The 17,557-nt window shown below is 33.3% G+C and overlaps 1 protein-coding gene across 2 annotated transcripts; it reads right to left on the bottom strand.

The window, feature by feature from the left end:
- Positions 1–361: 361 nt before the first annotated feature.
- On the bottom strand, positions 362–15,610 carry LOC145590822 (uncharacterized). Of its 2 annotated transcripts, none has more exons than XM_081647214.1 (12): positions 15,399–15,610; positions 13,299–13,488; positions 13,112–13,186; positions 12,691–12,797; positions 11,526–11,586; positions 11,316–11,375; positions 11,154–11,228; positions 10,850–10,990; positions 8,108–8,162; positions 5,887–6,006; positions 1,609–1,832; positions 362–844 (listed from the first exon to the last, which is right to left on the bottom strand). In XM_081647214.1, exons 1-12 carry the CDS (start codon positions 15,428–15,430, stop codon positions 821–823), a joined length of 1,164 nt encoding a protein of 387 aa, XP_081503340.1. In that variant the 5' UTR covers positions 15,431–15,610; the 3' UTR covers positions 362–820. The 2 variants fall into 2 exon arrangements, with proteins under 2 accessions (XP_081503340.1, XP_081503339.1); XM_081647213.1 differs by having other exon boundaries at positions 363–844; positions 5,887–6,009.
- Between the last annotated feature and the right edge of the window lie 1,947 nt (positions 15,611–17,557).

The raw sequence follows: 17,557 nt of genomic DNA, 5'->3' as shown, positions 1-17,557 counted from the left end.
GAAAACCATGATCAAGGGTAACTTTGACTTGTGTGATGATGTGCTTAAGTGCATTAATGTGTGACTCTTGAAGGGAATACATCAATAATCAAATCTGCTGAATTATATATAGGCGATGTTTGGTTTAGAAAAAGTTAATTTTTAATTACTAAAGAGCACCTGCTACACTCCTGTGTAAGAAAGAATTAGAGATGACATTGCCATCAAGCTCCAAGGTCCGAGGGAACCACAACTAGCCAATAAGCATCTACATCTACTACAGTTGCAACACCTTCCAAAAAAAAAAAAAAAAAAAAAAAAAAAAAAAAAAAAAACCAAAGCCCAAGCTACAACCATTTAGGATAAAAACAAAAAAAAAAAAAAAAAAAAAAAAAAAGTCATGCTATTATTTTTGTTTTTCACATTATTCTAGCAGCGGCAACGCACATCAAAAGAGAAAAATATTGCTTCCCCCTCTGTACGTCCTTCGAAAATACAAGGGCACCTCAAAATACAGGAGCAGATTCAACTCCATCAGCTATTTGCCATTCCTATGCAAGTTTCATCCCATTTCTTAAGAAAAGACCAAGGCAAAAGAAAAGAAAAGAACTAAACTTCACATATATACAATAGTTGTAGTATGCAGTTTGCTCAAACTCGGGGACGCATTAGAAGATTTAGAACTATCCAGCACAAAAACACCACAAAAATCATGATTAACCCAGCTTCTGGGAGTTTCCAAACTAAAGATATGGACAGAAGATCCAACATCTGGAATAGTCTGCAAATTGTGTATTTGATAGTTATGCATTGTGCATCCTCTGCTCAGCAGGATAAAAGATCACATGCTCACTGGTGGACCACCCTGATTTTGACGAAAATAGAACAAGGAAACGTATAAGAAAAGGCAGCATACTGATAAGATGTAAAAAGACCAGCAAAGCTAAAATACATTCACTTTGAACTGACCTGGCAATCCTGACCCAAACCCGATAACCCGAAATTGACCCAAAAACATTGACCCGAAACCCGAAATTGACCCAACCCTACCCGAAAATGGAGTTGACCCGATCCTGACCCAACACCCAAATTGACCTGACCCGAAGTTGACCTGACCCGAATTGTTTGACCCGGACAGACCCGATACCCGAAATTGACCCGGACAGACCCGATACCCGAAATGTCCTGAACTAAAATTGCCTTATAATTGAACTTAAAATGTCTTGTACCAAAAATAACTGAAATTGTTCATCTTTAATCGTAGATAGGCTCATAAACTGAATTGGTAGTGTTTGTTATAACAATAACAAAATATATACTGCATATAAAAATTATTGATTTGAGCTTGATTCACAAAAGAAACAACCCGAACATGACCCAACCAGATTTTGACCTGACCCGAATACGACCCGAACATACTTGACCTGAAATTGACCCAACCCGAACTGGACCCGATTCCTGACCGTAAACCCAAATCAACCTGACCCATACCTGACGCGAATTTTAGCTGACCCGAAAGTGACCCGACCCAGACCCGACCCGAATGACCCATTTGCCAAGTCTACTTTGAAGTAAAAAAAACTTGCAGCACTAAAGTGCACAATAGTAACAATTTTCATAAACTGTTACCTTAAACAAGAGATCATGTGCAATGTGTTCCCAAGGCAATGATACAGATATTAAAGAGCAGTTAAGAGGCAACATCTCATCATCTGAATTATTTGAAGCAGCTGCATAAGCCTGTTTAGCAGCAACAGAAGCAGCAGATGCAGCTCTCCGGACAATTGTAGCAAAACCAAATCCACTTTTTGATTCAACAGGTGAAGAAGGCCTTGATGAATGCTGGCTTTGGTCTGGTTAAACAAGATAGTTTTTTCATCGATCACCAAGCACAATAATAAATTGCACAAAATTTTGAGAATGCATCTGAAATACAATTTACTGTATTCAGAATGATAACTTAAGCAGTTCAGCTACAATCTATATTCTATAGTTACATAATGTTTGTACTCCGTAATTTAATGTAACACTGATTATCTCTCTCATCATATTTTTTTTCTATATATCCAGCCACTCGGTATTAAAAATAATGACAAATAGCTTCCAAAGAGGATAATCTTTGTGTGATATTGGTTCATAAAGTGTATGTGAAGGAGTGTGACTGGTAGAGTTACAACCCTCATCGAGGGGCTAGCTAGAAGATATACAAAGTCAGAATGAGTTCCATCAAGGATTTCAGCAACATCAGCGGCATCTTAAGAGTGGATAATCTATTAAGAACGGGTATTAATTTCTCTGTGGGGACGAGGTAGTTGAACCATGGGCTTAGCAGCATCTAGAACAAGTTACAAGTCCCTAAAACATTAGTTTATAGCATGGCAGAAGATAGGAATTAGTAACGGTTCTAGCTGCTTGACATATGGGGGGCAGGGGCTGACTCACACTTTTTGAGTTCTCAGTATAGTTCTTACTCTTCTTAGTGTATAACTGCAGAGATGGTTTGGATACGAGTGTGTGTGGACTATATCAAATAGGATCTTCGTCATCTTTTTCAGTAGATCTAACAGATGAGGGTCCAATTTTTTTTTTTAAAAAAAAATGTTACTTTGAAAATAGTAGCAGCTAGTCTGCAGAATATGGTTTGCAGCTAGTCTACAGAATTATAAACTTAATAGCTTAATACTAAAAGGAAAATTGAACAGTAGATTAGAGAGAATACAAAATGTAGAATAAAAGCTCTAATAAGCAAGTTAGAAGAATGGATAATGAATGGTTCAATCAATTGTAAGTGTGAATATTGTAAGTGTGAATAGTGTCTCGATAAGGCTTTTAAGTTTAGCTTTAAGAAGCAGGGGAGTCATTCCTAGAAAGTTTTTCTCAATCCCCAAAAAGCTTAAAGTTGTACACTTGTATTCTGTTTTTGGGGAAGTTAGTACCATATTTACTGATCCAAAAAGAAATACGAGTATATAAGTTCAAAGATAAATAAATATATAGATAAACAAATAAATTCTTCCTAGGAGTCCGTGCAACCCTCCAAAGTTGCAAACAATATAACACGGAGGTAGTAATTTATTTGGAGTAAGTCGCAGCGCATATCTAAGATAGACTCGCACAGGGTAAATTGGTAATTTCACGCAAATATTTTTCGATATCACGGTACCAAAGAACCACAATTTTGTACCCAAAAAAGCTCAGTTGGTACCAAACAAACAATAAACCAAAAACAAGTCAATTGGTTTCTGTGCAAGTGCAAAATCTCACACAGATATACATTAGGACTTCCCTAATTGATTTGACGCATTGTCTCATAGCAGCAAATCAGATTAAATTAGACCAGTTCCTTTTAAAGATCCCAATTTACTGTAAACCCCCCCCCCCCTCCTCTCTCTCTCTCTCTCTCTCTCTCTCTCTCTACCCCACTGCCTTAGCCCAGTTAAACTAGTTCATGAGAGGATGTGTGCATTCCATTCTAACCACAGCCACCGTGAAGTCAGCATACCAAGCATTGCACCGCATCTCTTTTGCCCTTCCATGGCCCAAATGCAAACTTGCAGAAGACCAAAAACAACACGATGGATAACCTAATAACCCCAGTTTGCATACACCATATAAATATTACTCACCATCTCACAGTGAAGGAACGCATGGGAGCAAGACTCACCAATCTATTGCATTGGTACTATGACACAGCATGCAAATATTTGATAAATTAGCCATCCCTGAGGACCTGTTCTTCTCCTTTGGGATGTATCGTTAGTGCTGTTTCTACCCAATGCTAAGAGTCCACACAAAAGCTCTCACCAAAAGTGGAACTTTAGCCTTCCCAATCAGCCTGTCCAGCTATAAAGTTATCCCTAGATTAGATGGCATAACATGTACAGTTGTATACTATAATACTATAGAAAGTATGAAAGTTATACTCCCTAATCACCCCTGCACCAACATAAAGAATGTGGAAAGATCAATGTATAAAAAAGCTCAAGGCGCGCTGAAGCGATAAGGGTTATGCAGCACATAGATGCGCCTAAGGCGTGCCTCAGTGCGCCTCTTTGAAGTGAGGCGCAATATATAAACTGTTAAAATAAAAAGCAGAAATTTGCTTCAGGTGCGCCTAATTAAAAACGCCTCGCCCAGGCCAAAATAAGCGCTTACCCCCTATCGCCCTGCGCCTTAGGTGCGCTTTTTCAAACACTAGGAAAGATGTAGTCAATCAAAGCCTTAATCGTAAGCAATGGAGGAAGGTTTTTGTGGATGACTATACGGAATAATCACTATTGGTTCATGTAACCCTAGACTTCCCAATCAAACCTATATAAGACGAATACTAAATTAAGGGAAGATATATGCCTTTTCAACTAGTATCCATAAACAAATCCATAAAGAGTGAGAAGCTAAACATGCAATCTTTAAGACACATACGAAATTCATCTTTGTTATCTTATACCAAATTATTGAATTAATCTCGAAGAGCTACCGTCAAATTTAATAATTCTAACAAAGCAACACCACCTTTTTTTTTTTTTTTTTTGTTAGTAAGAAAATCAGAATAATTCCCAAAGTCTTGATCAATTAAGAGATTGAAAATTAGAGAGAGTAATTGATGAATTGTACCCAAAATTGGACAAATTTATATAGGGATAATAATATTTTAACCATTTGATTGATTGATTGATAGATTTGACTCTTTGAGTTTGGAAGGAGTTTCGGAGTATTAAGAGGAAGATATGAAGAGTCAAATAAATAAATTGATATATATGGAATATAGGATGTTTATCCATGGAAAAATGGGAAAAAATTAATGTTGAGCAAGAGAGATTTTTGGGAACAAGAGATGAAGGAATAATGGTGATTTTCCAAAATATTGAAGATTATGACAGTTGTTTACAGGTTTGACGCTAAAGGAAGAAGTAAAAAAGGGCCTCCTAAATTTTGGGCCCTGTCAGGCCGCACATGGTAAGGGCATACCAAAAAAAATACTCCCTCCGTTTTTTATATTCGCATCACTTGGGAATGCACAAAGTTTTAGGAAAGTAATATAATATTATGAGTGGGTGAATAAATTATTATAGTAAAAGTAAGATGGGGACTATGAAAGAGAAAGTATGTGAGAAATGATATATATTTATTATTTAAGTGGGGACCATGGATAAGAGAGAAATGATAAAATAATTTGAGTGATTTTTAAAGTAAGAGAACGAAATGATAAAATATAAGTATAAAATTACCAAATATAGAAGTAATGCATTTTAAAAAAACATCTATAAAAGGAAAGTGATGCAAATTAAAAAATAAAAAATAAAAAAAAATAAAAAAACGGAGGGAGTAAATATACAATAACATTTTCACCAAATTTTAAAGAAAGAGGTTTCCTTTGCTACACCCAAGCTTTATTCCCACTCAGATTATCTGCAATTAAAGGTTTCCCCTTATCATCCCCAATTTACACAAATAATTTCTTAGTTATTCATAAACAAATGGAGACAAGCATAACAAGAAATAGGTAAAGGTAACTTATAAAAATAAAGGAATGAGAAGCTAAATACAATCTCTAAGACATGTATTAGGACCTATATACACTTATACATTAACATTTTAAAAAATTTCAAGGAACTTTTGCGTCTCTACTCTCTATTGCCCATTAAGTCCAAAGAATTATAAACATATCCATCATTATTATGCTGCAAAAAACATAAACCATCTCCGGACCTTCATAGGAAATAATAGATGACTAAATGCACAAACTCTGGTGTGTGTGTGTGTGTGTGTGTGTGTGTGTGTGTGTGTGTATATATATATCAAAAAAGAACAAAAAAAAAAAAAAAAGCATACCACAAGGCAGTGATGCTGATGCAAGCACATATAAAAATTGAGCTACACCATTGAAGCAGTTAAATATTCTAGTACCTTCAACACCAGAAACAGCAACTTCAACTTCTCCACGTCCGCCTGGACCTTTCATGTAAATTCTGTCTAATTTACCTGAAGAATGACTGAAAGAAAGCAGACTCCCAAAACGATTTCTTCCTGCTGAAGAAGTGTAAAATGAAGAGCAATGAGAAGGCAAAGATAAGAGGAAAAAAAAAAAGCAGATATTCTTTAGTCTGATGTCAACAGAGATTTCCAAAATCTATAAAGAGCATATAGCAATGACAAAAGGTGGACTGCTTTTTGCAAGTCAAAGCTCATGAACTCTCAAAATTGCAACACACACGAATGCGAGCCAGTATAATCTTTCAGCTGCATAGAAGTTACATTGAATTCTCATCCACGATCCCACAATAATCAAATATCAAGACTAATCAGCAACTCAATTTTCAAAATCAAGGGCTGACTCAAACAACAATGTCCCAAAGTAGACCAATATGATTAGACTTAAGAGTGCTTAATGACATGTATTAGTATCACAAATGCATCCAAGTGATCTCATCATTTATGGACTGGAAGCACAAATATGTGAGGTTTAGTGCAGTTTGCTTAGGTATTGACCAAGAAAGAACTGTGACATAAATAGCATATTAATACAGCCCCAATGCCAATACAAGGTTGAAGATCATGTATGAAAAGACTGCATGGATGTATTCATGATAATTAACAGTACTAAGGAGTTCTGTCAAAAAGAATTCCTTTTTTGAGACATTGTTGCTTGAGGACACAGACAACCAGGATCCGAAAAGGGCACCCCCACTTATACATTATAACATATACGTACTATTGCTCATTTTAGGAATCTAAAGACTGCACTATTAAGTTCAATAAAATTATAAAACAAAGAAAACAAAAAAATAAAAATAAAAGAGAGAGAGAGTTGAAATTAAAGATTTTCACAAAACTAAGTACGGATATACCATCTAATAAACAGGACAAAAGGGTCTATTACTTTTAGCTTTTTTGGGGTGCTGGTGTTCTGCAGTTTCAAAATAATATTATTACAATAAACTTTCACTGCACATACTGGCGAACTGTGTTTTCCTAAACTTTGGCTCTATCTGCTCTAACTTAGTAAAATGAGTTCTAGCGAATAAGCCAAATTAAGCAAGGGATCATCAAAAACAAGTAAAGTTCAAGTTAGTTTATTTCGGCCAATATCAGCTGAGAAAACAGAGCCTGAAATTCAAGTGTTTCCAGATAAGTTTAAAAAAAATCCATGTTCAAGAATTTTGGCATTCTTAGCACATTCTCGTTCAACAACAACAGCAAAGCCTTAGTTCCAAAATAATTTGGAGTTGTCTAACATGTTCTTGTTCTCTAATCAAAATAATGTTATCAATTGCACAAGCGGAATTGAAATTCAAAAGGTGTTGTGATTAAAGAACAGCTTCCTCAACTCTACATCTATAATTAAAAAGCTTTCCGCAACAAGTTTGGTTGCCAAACTGATGATACGACACAAACTCTGGCTGGATTGGATAATATGAAGATCTCTCCAGAACAATCACGCACAATCCCTTTCAATCTCCACTAATGCATAAATTTCCTAAATGATTAACTTCAAACCACTTTCCTATTTTGCTTCTTTTTAAATCAAATCTAATATATCCTCCTCTATGAGTATTTTTGAATGAATAGTATGAAATCCTGAATCAGTTCCACTAATGCTTCTTTTTAAATCAAATGTTATATGTCCACCTCTATGAGTATTGCCTGATATAGCACCCCAACTTTCATTGCATCTTTCAATGTTAACCAAGTGTCTTATGTCCAGTCAACCTTAAACGAACATACCCAAATGTTTCTATGCTCCATTACTTAGTAATATTTCCACACGACAGATCCTCACTTAGTTCATAATTTCACCAAAATTTCTGAAAACTCCTTGTGATGTGACAACATATCTTCAAACTGAAGGGTTTGTCATCCTAATCATACGGTAGAAAACTCTTCAAGAATTAAAATAATAATAATAAAAATTAAAAAAAACACACACTCCAAAAAAAAAAAAAAAAAAAAAAAAAAAAAAAAAAAACCATACACGTATGGTTTGTGGTTATAAATGCTTGAAGCTTATCCAATGACAAAGTCTTCTAATTATATTCACAATGAAACACCAACAACATTAACATCCCAAAATTGTCACTCTTTGCAATAGAAAACATAGGTACTGGATTGTTGATTTGTAAAGAATTACCATCATATGCATCACGAACCATTTGATAGCTCACAAATCCAGAAAAAATAGTAACCTGCAGCCATAGTTGTGTCATTCAGTCAGAAAGCTTGTACGGAAGAGTACAGTGGACATTTCAAGTCTTTTCAAATGACATACTGAGTTCGATAACTGCTATAATAACCAGAAACGAACATGGTCACATTTCCTCAAGGATTGCCAAGTTCCAACTTTTAAGTCAAATAATAGCATTGCAATGAAGCATAGAGATATACCCAAGCCCTGGAACTTCCATCTCATATGCAGCCAATACTAGATTTCCTGATATGACCCAGCCAAAAATAAAAAGCATGTTGGCAATAACATTATCACACTTCAAAGTATGTGAGTATGTAACGTAGGCTACATGCTGACGGATGATTCATATAGCTAAAAATTTATGCTAAAATTGGGCGTCATGCATCAATATGGGGCCATGGGGACCATTAGCATGTAATGGCCCAACTTTTTAATCAGTTCAATGAATAAATTGTTAGAGAAATAAAGAGAGAAAGATGAATCTAGAATTTTAAGAGATGAATTGGGACAAGGAAGCGTGAGAAACAAAGTTCAAAGTTGAATGAAGAGCAATAAAAGGACGAGAGAGAAAGTATTAAAGTCATTAAACCCAAAAATACCGGCTAAAAATTTATTGATTGAACTGATTAAAAAAATTAGGCCATTACAATTGTTCAGGGCCGTAGATAGGGGTGTGCAAGGTGTACCCTTGCATAGGGCCCCGAAAATAAAAGCCTAACAACTGTAATGGCCCAATTTTTTAAATCAGTTTAATCAATAAATTGTTAACCGGTATTTTTGGGTTAAATGACTTTTATACTTTCTCTCTCGTCCTTTTATTGCTCTTCATTTAACTTTGAAATTTGTTTCTCATGCTTCCTTGTCCTAATTCATCCTTTAAAAGTCTAGATTCATCTTTCTCTCTTTAATCCTCTAATTTTTTGGGGATATTGAATATTGAATTCTAATTCTTGTTGCTATGATAAATTGATGTAAACATGGGGAAAACAATTTGGATTTTCATAAATAATTAAAGTTTCATGGAAAAGAGAGGAAATTAATTGAATTGATTGATAAAAATTTGGAAAAGAATGAAAATTTAGAGTCAAATTTAGAGAAGAACAAGAAAAATTAGAGAATTACAGAGGGAAAGATGAATCTAGAATTTTAAGAGATGAATTGGGACAAGGAAGCCTGAGAAACAAAGTTCAAAGTTGAATGAAGAGCAATAAAAGGACGAGAGAGAAAGTATTAAAGTCATTAAATCCTAAAATACCGGCTAACAATTTATTGATTGAATTGATTAAAAAAATTAGGCCATTACAGTTGTTTAAGGCCGTAGATAGGGGTATGCAAGGTGTACCCTTGCATAGGGCCCTGATAATAAAAGCCTAACAACTGTAATGGCCCAATTTTTTTAATCAATTCAATCAATAAATTGTTAGCCGGTATTTTTGGGTTTAATGGCTTTAATACTTTCTCTCTCGTCTTTTTATTACTCTTCATTCTTTGAACTTTGTTTCTCACGCTTCCTTGTCCCAATTCATCTCTGAAAAGCCTTGATTCATCTTTCGCTTGTTAATCCTTTAATTTTTCTTCTTCCCTAAATTTGACTTTAAATTTTCATTCTTTTCCAAATTTTATCAATCAATTTAATTAATTTCCCCTCTTTTTCATGAAACTTCAATTATTTATGGGAATTCAAATCGTTTTCCCTATGTTTACATCAATCTATCATAGCAACAGGAATTATATTTCAATTTTCAATATCCAGAAAAATTTCTGAGCAATGGTTGAATCTTTCCCATCTTCCCCCTAATCCCCTATATATATATCATCCGAAATTTTTGATCTTTTGTATCAAAAAAAAAAAAAAAAAAAAAATCAATTACATATATTAATATATTGGGAATATCCGAATATGGGGTAAAACAATACTACTATTGAGTTGGTTTCATCACTATTGCTAATCGGTCTTCAAGACTACATTATATTCTTGATGCAATTTGACAATTTGTGAATATGTATTTGGGGTAAGTATTGTATTATAGATATAAAAATAAAAATAAAAAAAAAAAGGTATAAATTTCACATTACGACGGGCCCCTTTTTTCAATTTGTAATAGGGCCCCCAAATTCATTGCTACGGTCCTGCAATTGGTAGGCTTTTATTTTCAGGGCCCTGTGCAAGGGTATACCTTGCACACCCCTATCTACGGCCTGACTAAAATGTCTATTTACTTATTTGCCTCATGAATGTTAATTGCATTTTTTTTTTTTAACTTTTAAGAATAGTGTGCGGAAATTTATACTCCTAAAAGTATTTGTTTGCATATTTCCCTCATTGATGATGCCAACAAAAAATATTGTGACACAAGGCCAAACCGAAAGAGCTCCCCGAACATGGCTAGATATGGCATGCACATCGCACGTTAGCCGCCCTAGTATTAAAAAAGTGTTTTGAGAAAAAACAAATACCGAGGTTACAAATCTAGCAGTGATTATTTTCTTCTTTTCTATGCCATTAGCTTGCTTTTACCATGAAGGTCATTTATGAGATGCATATTAAAAACGCTAAGCTTATTATTGAGAATTTTACTAACCATAAGGTTCCCAACCTCCCATAAACAATTTTCCGATATTCAATGGATTCAATTATTTTTGGCACCCAATCACTTTGTATTCTCAGAATGAAATGTACCAAACCTTTGTTTTATTATTAGTTCCAGAATCTTCTGTTTTCGGTGACTTGTCAGAAACTTCATTCTCAGGCATTTCACTAGGAAATGCTGCCCCAGCATGTGCATTAAGGACCACACAGTAGCAATGATCTGCATCTGACAAAACCTGCAGTAAAATAAAATTAAAAAAATAAAAAAAAAAAATAAAACAAAACAGGTTAGTAGATCAGCAGTCACAATGATGACTGAAATTGTATTGACACACTCAATAGTTATAGCTCTTTGATATTACGAAAATAATAACAGCTTCAGATCATATGATAAATTACCACTGTGTCAAATGTGGAATCAAAGTCATCGATGGCAAAGCATATATCAGGATATGCCGGGAATGTTTCTGCTTCCTGGACATAAGATAGACTAATTCAAATAATATAGTGAAACACAGCAGGAAATACTGAAAACTAGATCTAATACTGGATTAGACTCACCTTCCTCGAATCCAAATGAAAATTGACCCGGCTTGGTGATGCATAAACAGTCTTTACAACCTGGAAAAATATATTATTAAAAAACACTGCAAATTTCAAAATAACATGGACCAGTTTTTCTTGAGCTCGGGATTATAACCAGATTGTAAAAGGTTTTTATAAAATAATTACCTAGAAAATCATCCACCATCATAAAGAAAAAGTACACACCTTGTATATAGGACTCAATTTTGTATCTTGCCCCACTCGATGATGTTGAAGGACCTGATTGCTAATATAGATAAGTCTCAGATTAAATAATCATGAGAATGATCAAATGAGCTTAAAATACAATGTTTCAACCTTACAGCTCCTTACAGCTCAAGGAGATCTGTAAGCATCATGCATCCTTCCCACAAGTTTCAAATGAAAAATTACAGAGCTATGAATAATTTGGAGGCAAAGAAACCTTTTAACAACCTAGTGTAAAAGATTTCACAAAACCTCTACCACTTAGTTTTTCACATTTTGGAAATATATAAGGGAATGAATAAGTAGTTATCATTCTTGTTCTTCGACACCTTTAGTGGCTTCGAACTTTCATAACTGCCATGTATCTTTTACTATTTACAATCGGTATGCAGACCCATATATTGCATCTTTAACAGTAGCTTATATAGGCGAATCCATAAAGGATTGATTAGATATTTTTCGTGACGTTGGTAGATATTTTTCAAAGTTTCAAACTACTCTTATTCTTTTTCCATGTCAGCATTCCATATAGAGGTTATCATAATAGCAATAAGTCTGACAAATTCTTTGGATCCAAATAGAGTCTCCCTCAATAAAAAGAGTAGTCAATATTGAAGATCTTTAAAGTGAATACATGGACCTTAGGACTGTGACATGAAACAAAGGAATCCATATAGGCATCTGGATACACATTGAAAAATTACCATTAATATTAATCAACAATTTACAATTTTCCACCATATTTATTCTTGATGACAAGACTAAATTGCATTAAAACCACCTACTAAATCAAATGTGAAGAATATTGTTATGAGGAGCATATTCAAGCAACATCAGATCTTTTTCAACGAAAAGGGCAAAAGCTTTAAAAGGTCAACCAACATGCTATTGAGTAAAGATACATACATCCAACCCAAATCATAATTCACCATTGTAAAAACTCAAACAAGAGCAAGGGTTTTGCACATGTAAACATGTGTAAAGGCTCTTTTTCTACTTCTAAATTATTAAGTGTAGAGGAAGAAGGAAGGGGGGGGGGGGGGGGGGGGGGGGGGGGGTGGACCAAGCAAAACTAGCAAATTTGAAAGAGATACATGACAGTGCAAAAGAGCAGGAATCATTGTGGAAAAGATAGCAAAGCTACCTGCAAATAGCAACAGTTACTGTGAATGAAGTGTGAGCAATTAGGTTCAAATGAAATGATCGCCTCCAATCCACCTCCATCAAACTGTCACCAACCATACTATCCAACTGTATAAATAAGATAAACTATATTTAACACTTATATAAATTACAGAACAAATAAAGAATAGCACAACAGAAAACTAATACATCCCATATTCTATCCTTCACTTTATAATTCATCATTTGCTTTTGCAAGAGAACAACAGCTAGCTCCAAAGGCTAAAACAAATGTTCTGGTTATAACCATGAAAAGTGATTACTTCAATTTTCAATTTCAAAACTTCCATGGCATCTTCTTCTCATGATATATATGTCTACGAACATTGAAATCCATTATGAAACTCATACTAGTATCAATGCTAAATCAGATTGGTTTTTACCTTAGATGCCCACCTGCGTACAAAGTAAGGAGAATTGGCATTTAAGTCATCACTAGAATTATGTGCATGGATGTTCTGCAATGACAATAAAACAATACAAGAGTAGTGTAAGAATATATATCTTACTCAAAATGACTGATTGGTAAATATACCCATGCAGTACAAGGACAAATAAATATTTAAGCACCATTTTCCTAACAAAAAAAATGAGATCATCATCTTGGCGTCCTCTTGATTGCTTTCCTTGAACGAAATAAAAATTCAGAATATCGTGCCAAAAAGCTTGATCCAATTCAACATCTGATGCATCCTGCTCATCAACTATAGTCTTCCCCAACAAATTAGAGTGCTTCTTTACCATACTCAGCAATTCATACCTTCGAAGCAAACAGTCCACCAGGGAAAAAATTTATAAGAAGCAGGCAAAAAACTACCCAACGCAGCACATAATACAGCTAGTCAGCATCTTCACAATGCCATATAGACAAACAGTTGGCTCAAAGACTAATTTGTCAACAGGAATTTACTAAATGCAATGTAGCAAAATTTTGAGCAAAAAATCAAACAAAATAATACATCACCATGTATCAACTGGAAAAAAGAAAAAAAAAAAAGGTAATTTTACAGGAAAGTCAACTCTATGAAATTTCCATTTCATCAGCCAATAAACCAAGAGTCTCAACAACAATATTAGTGTGAAGTTCTGAACCCAAATCCCAAAAGGATGAGATCGGGTTCATCTCTAATTTTCAATAAATATGTTTAAATGCATATATCATTGTTTAGAGGTGGAAACAAGATAAACTGATTAGTAAACCCCCAAGTAATTATTATTATGCCATCTAAAAACTCATGATAGACGTGATAGGCTATTTAGGAAACCTCATGATAGACATGATAGGCTAATATGCAAGAGGAGAGGATGTGAAAGGTGGAGCTTGCTCTCCAGTTCTTGCTTTGACATAGGATGATGCGGGTGCAAGAGAGGATGTCACTTGCTCGTCAGCAGCTTTTATGGAGGATGATGCAACAAGAGGAGAGGATGATCTGAGAGAGGATGCGGATATAGATTTTGTATCACGTTTGACAGGAAAAGAGACAGGAGTCCTAATATCTTTGATACCGAGGACATTTGCCACCTCCTCACAACAAAAATGCATGCTTGTCTAATCGTATGTGTTCGTTTTCCTCATCATAACAGCGAGATTACACATAAACTAAAGTTCCAAATGAATTTTTACTATTTTCAACATTTACAAGTTTGTTGAAAATTGAAGAATTCACGACTTTTTCTTCTCATCACCCAACCCAATGGAAAAAATCTTATTTATGTTTGATGGACATTTCTGCTTGTTATCACACATAAACATGGTGACAATGTCAATATTTCTATCAATAATTGAAATAATTCTCTATATAGTGACAAAAATAACTATAAATCTTATCTGTGTCCAAAATATCATCATCCCATCCGGTAACTCATGATAGACGTGATAACCAATATAGGGAACCTCTACAACCCCCACCCCCACATCACTCAAAATTCTTTTGAGCCCTTTCATTAGTAACACTTACATTGCTTGCACCCTAGTTTCTTACTTAAGCATAGCATAGAAATCCTTAAACCTGCACCATTAACTGAACAATATTCCATACCACACTAAAGCTCTAAACAAGATAACTCATTGTTGCAATGAAGCAAGTGTGGACAGGTCCACCCTTTGATTATTTCACGGTCAATTTTATAGGAATTTTTATCGAATATAACTATTATTGGACAGAATCAGCCAAATAATAACCCAATCATTAAATATTTTTGATAAAGAAAAGCACAAATATAGTTTTTATTCAATTGTTCTTTCATTTCTGTCTCCATGTTCATTTTTTCCTTGCTCATTTATCAACGCCATTTTGACCCTTTAAACTTCCACCCTTTTATGATACAACCCACTACCCGTTCGATCAATTAACCGGGTCTCTAATCAAAAAGCACAAATTCATGTGCAATTTTTCTATCTTACACTCGCCCAATTATCATGTCATGCTCTCAACAACTATATAGCACCAAAAATAAATTCGGCAATATGAGGAACAACTTCAGTGTCAGCAAATTCTTAATAAATACAAAAAATACGACAAATTCATCCCAGCAATCAACTAATCAAACAATAACATCACAAAACTTGTGAAAATACGAATTTCATAAATAAGGTTAACAAATTGATCGCAGATAATAGTGAATTAATAAAGAAAAAAAAAAGAGAAATTAGGGGCGATGAGATGATACCTTGAAGGAGTTTTACCTCCATGAGAGAACATAATTGAGTGTTGGATGAAAAGATTGAAACTAAAATGTTCAAATGAGCATTGGAATTTCCGATTGAGAGAACCCCGTAAGTAAACGACAAACCCCAGAAGGAATGATGAGTCTGTAGAAGTAGACACCAAATTATAAAGAATTGAGCGTAAGAAATAGAGAGAGAAAGGAATTCTAACTGTTCATCGGCCTACGTTTGCTTGCAGTAACTTCTTTCTCGGAAAATCAATGTTATACACCATCGTAAGTTCGTATGTCGATAAAGTTAAACAAATTTTGTAATCCGTACCTTACAACATGGAACGCTAAACGTTGTTCTCGAATCTCCAATTAACGTCCGAAAAATAACTTAAAATTATATACTTACCCTTATTATATAAATAATTAATTAACTACCTTTTATCCCGTGCAATACACAGATGAAATGAATTTGGAAGGTTAAGGAATTTTTATATATAATTTTAGAGTTGTTTTTGCAACACTTTACCACATCACTCCAAAAAGGAATAATGCAATTTTTTATAAAAAAAAACATACAGAAAATTTAGAACATGATATGTGAAGCTTAATTTTGTCGGTCATGGTTATCAATAATGTAAAATAAAATTTTTAAAACAATTTAAGATGATGAGTTTTAGTTTGTTAAAATTGAGATGTGAAATTAATCTATAGTACTATACTAGGTTAGATCTTGTGCCATGCACGGTAATCTTCATAATTTATCATTAGTTTAATATTATATTCAATGTTTTAAGTCATTAAATTACCGTTAAAAGAGTGTTTGCAATTTTACTTAGAAATTATTGAAGATATACATAATTTTTTGCTTGAATTAGAATATTAAAGTGCAATTAAACTTGAATGGAATAAAGTTTATGATTATTTGATTTTTTTTTTTAAAAAAAAAATATTTCGTATTTGATTCTTTTGTCAATTAATTCTTTTTAAATAAGAAATAATGAAATATAATCTAGCATAAATCTAGTATAGAAAGTAGAGAATATTTTGGAAAAGAAAAAAAAAAACACTTTTGCTATGATTGATTTGCTACATAAATTCTTGCAATAATAATTTTGCTACCATTACGGCTATTTTCATTTTAGTTAATTCTTTTTTAACTTGATTAGAAATTTTTACCCAAAATAAGCTTTCAAATAAAAAAAAAATTAAGGATACACCAGAAAACGACACGTGTCACTACTGGTATGTCTCTTAATATATAGTTATTGATTATTGATAAAGAGAAAGGACTTTTTCGTCAATAAATTTTGCTTTTCCTAAAATACCCTTCTACTTTGTAAAAATTACATTATTTACCCACAATTAAAAATTAATTTTTTTAAAAAAACTATACTATCATAAATACCCATAAACATAATCCATTATTGAAAGTAAAAAGATATATAAATAATAAAAATAAAAATAAAATAAAAAAAACCCTATTATATCATAACTACCCACAAAATAGTAAAAAATATTAATAAAAAAATAATAATAATAATTGCTCATAAGTTAAACCACGTTTGAATTGATTAACTGTACATTTAAAAAAAAAAAGTAAAGGAGTTTCAATCACCAATATTTAACTCTTTTTTAAGTTTTTGTTTTTCAATCACCACGGCAAACACTCTTGGATATCAAGATATGATAAGCTTGCAAGAAATAATACGAGAGTATGGAATATTGGAGTGGAATTCTTAATAGTTAGCTTATTAGTTATTAGCAATATATAACTTGCCTTTTTTTTCCAATAGTATTTGTATCATTATCCATCAATAAAAGATTGATGAAGTTTTCAAATTTTAAAAGAAAAAATAATTGTATCACAATTTAAATTTGCAAGTAGTTACAAATAGTCAAATATCAATCATGTAAATTTAATTTTTCTTTTTTAATTGTTGATAAAAAGAATATGTAATCGATTTCTACTATAAAAATAGTTATAATTATTATAAGTCAAATATAATCTTTTCTTATTATTGCACACGCATTGTGTGTGTCTCTTAGCTTGTAAATTTAAAATGAAAAGACACGATATATTTTTTTTTTTTTTTTTTTTGAAAGAAACTGAGGGCTAGATTTTATTCAATTAAAGCAAATCAAGTTCCGCTAAAGCAGTGATACTTTGC

Source organism: Chenopodium album, chromosome 18, assembly GCF_948465745.1.
Source record: "Chenopodium album chromosome 18, dcCheAlbu1.1, whole genome shotgun sequence".
In the NCBI taxonomy this organism is placed as follows: Eukaryota; Viridiplantae; Streptophyta; class Magnoliopsida; order Caryophyllales; family Amaranthaceae; genus Chenopodium; species Chenopodium album.
This window is presented reverse-complemented; position numbering and strand designations above follow the sequence as displayed.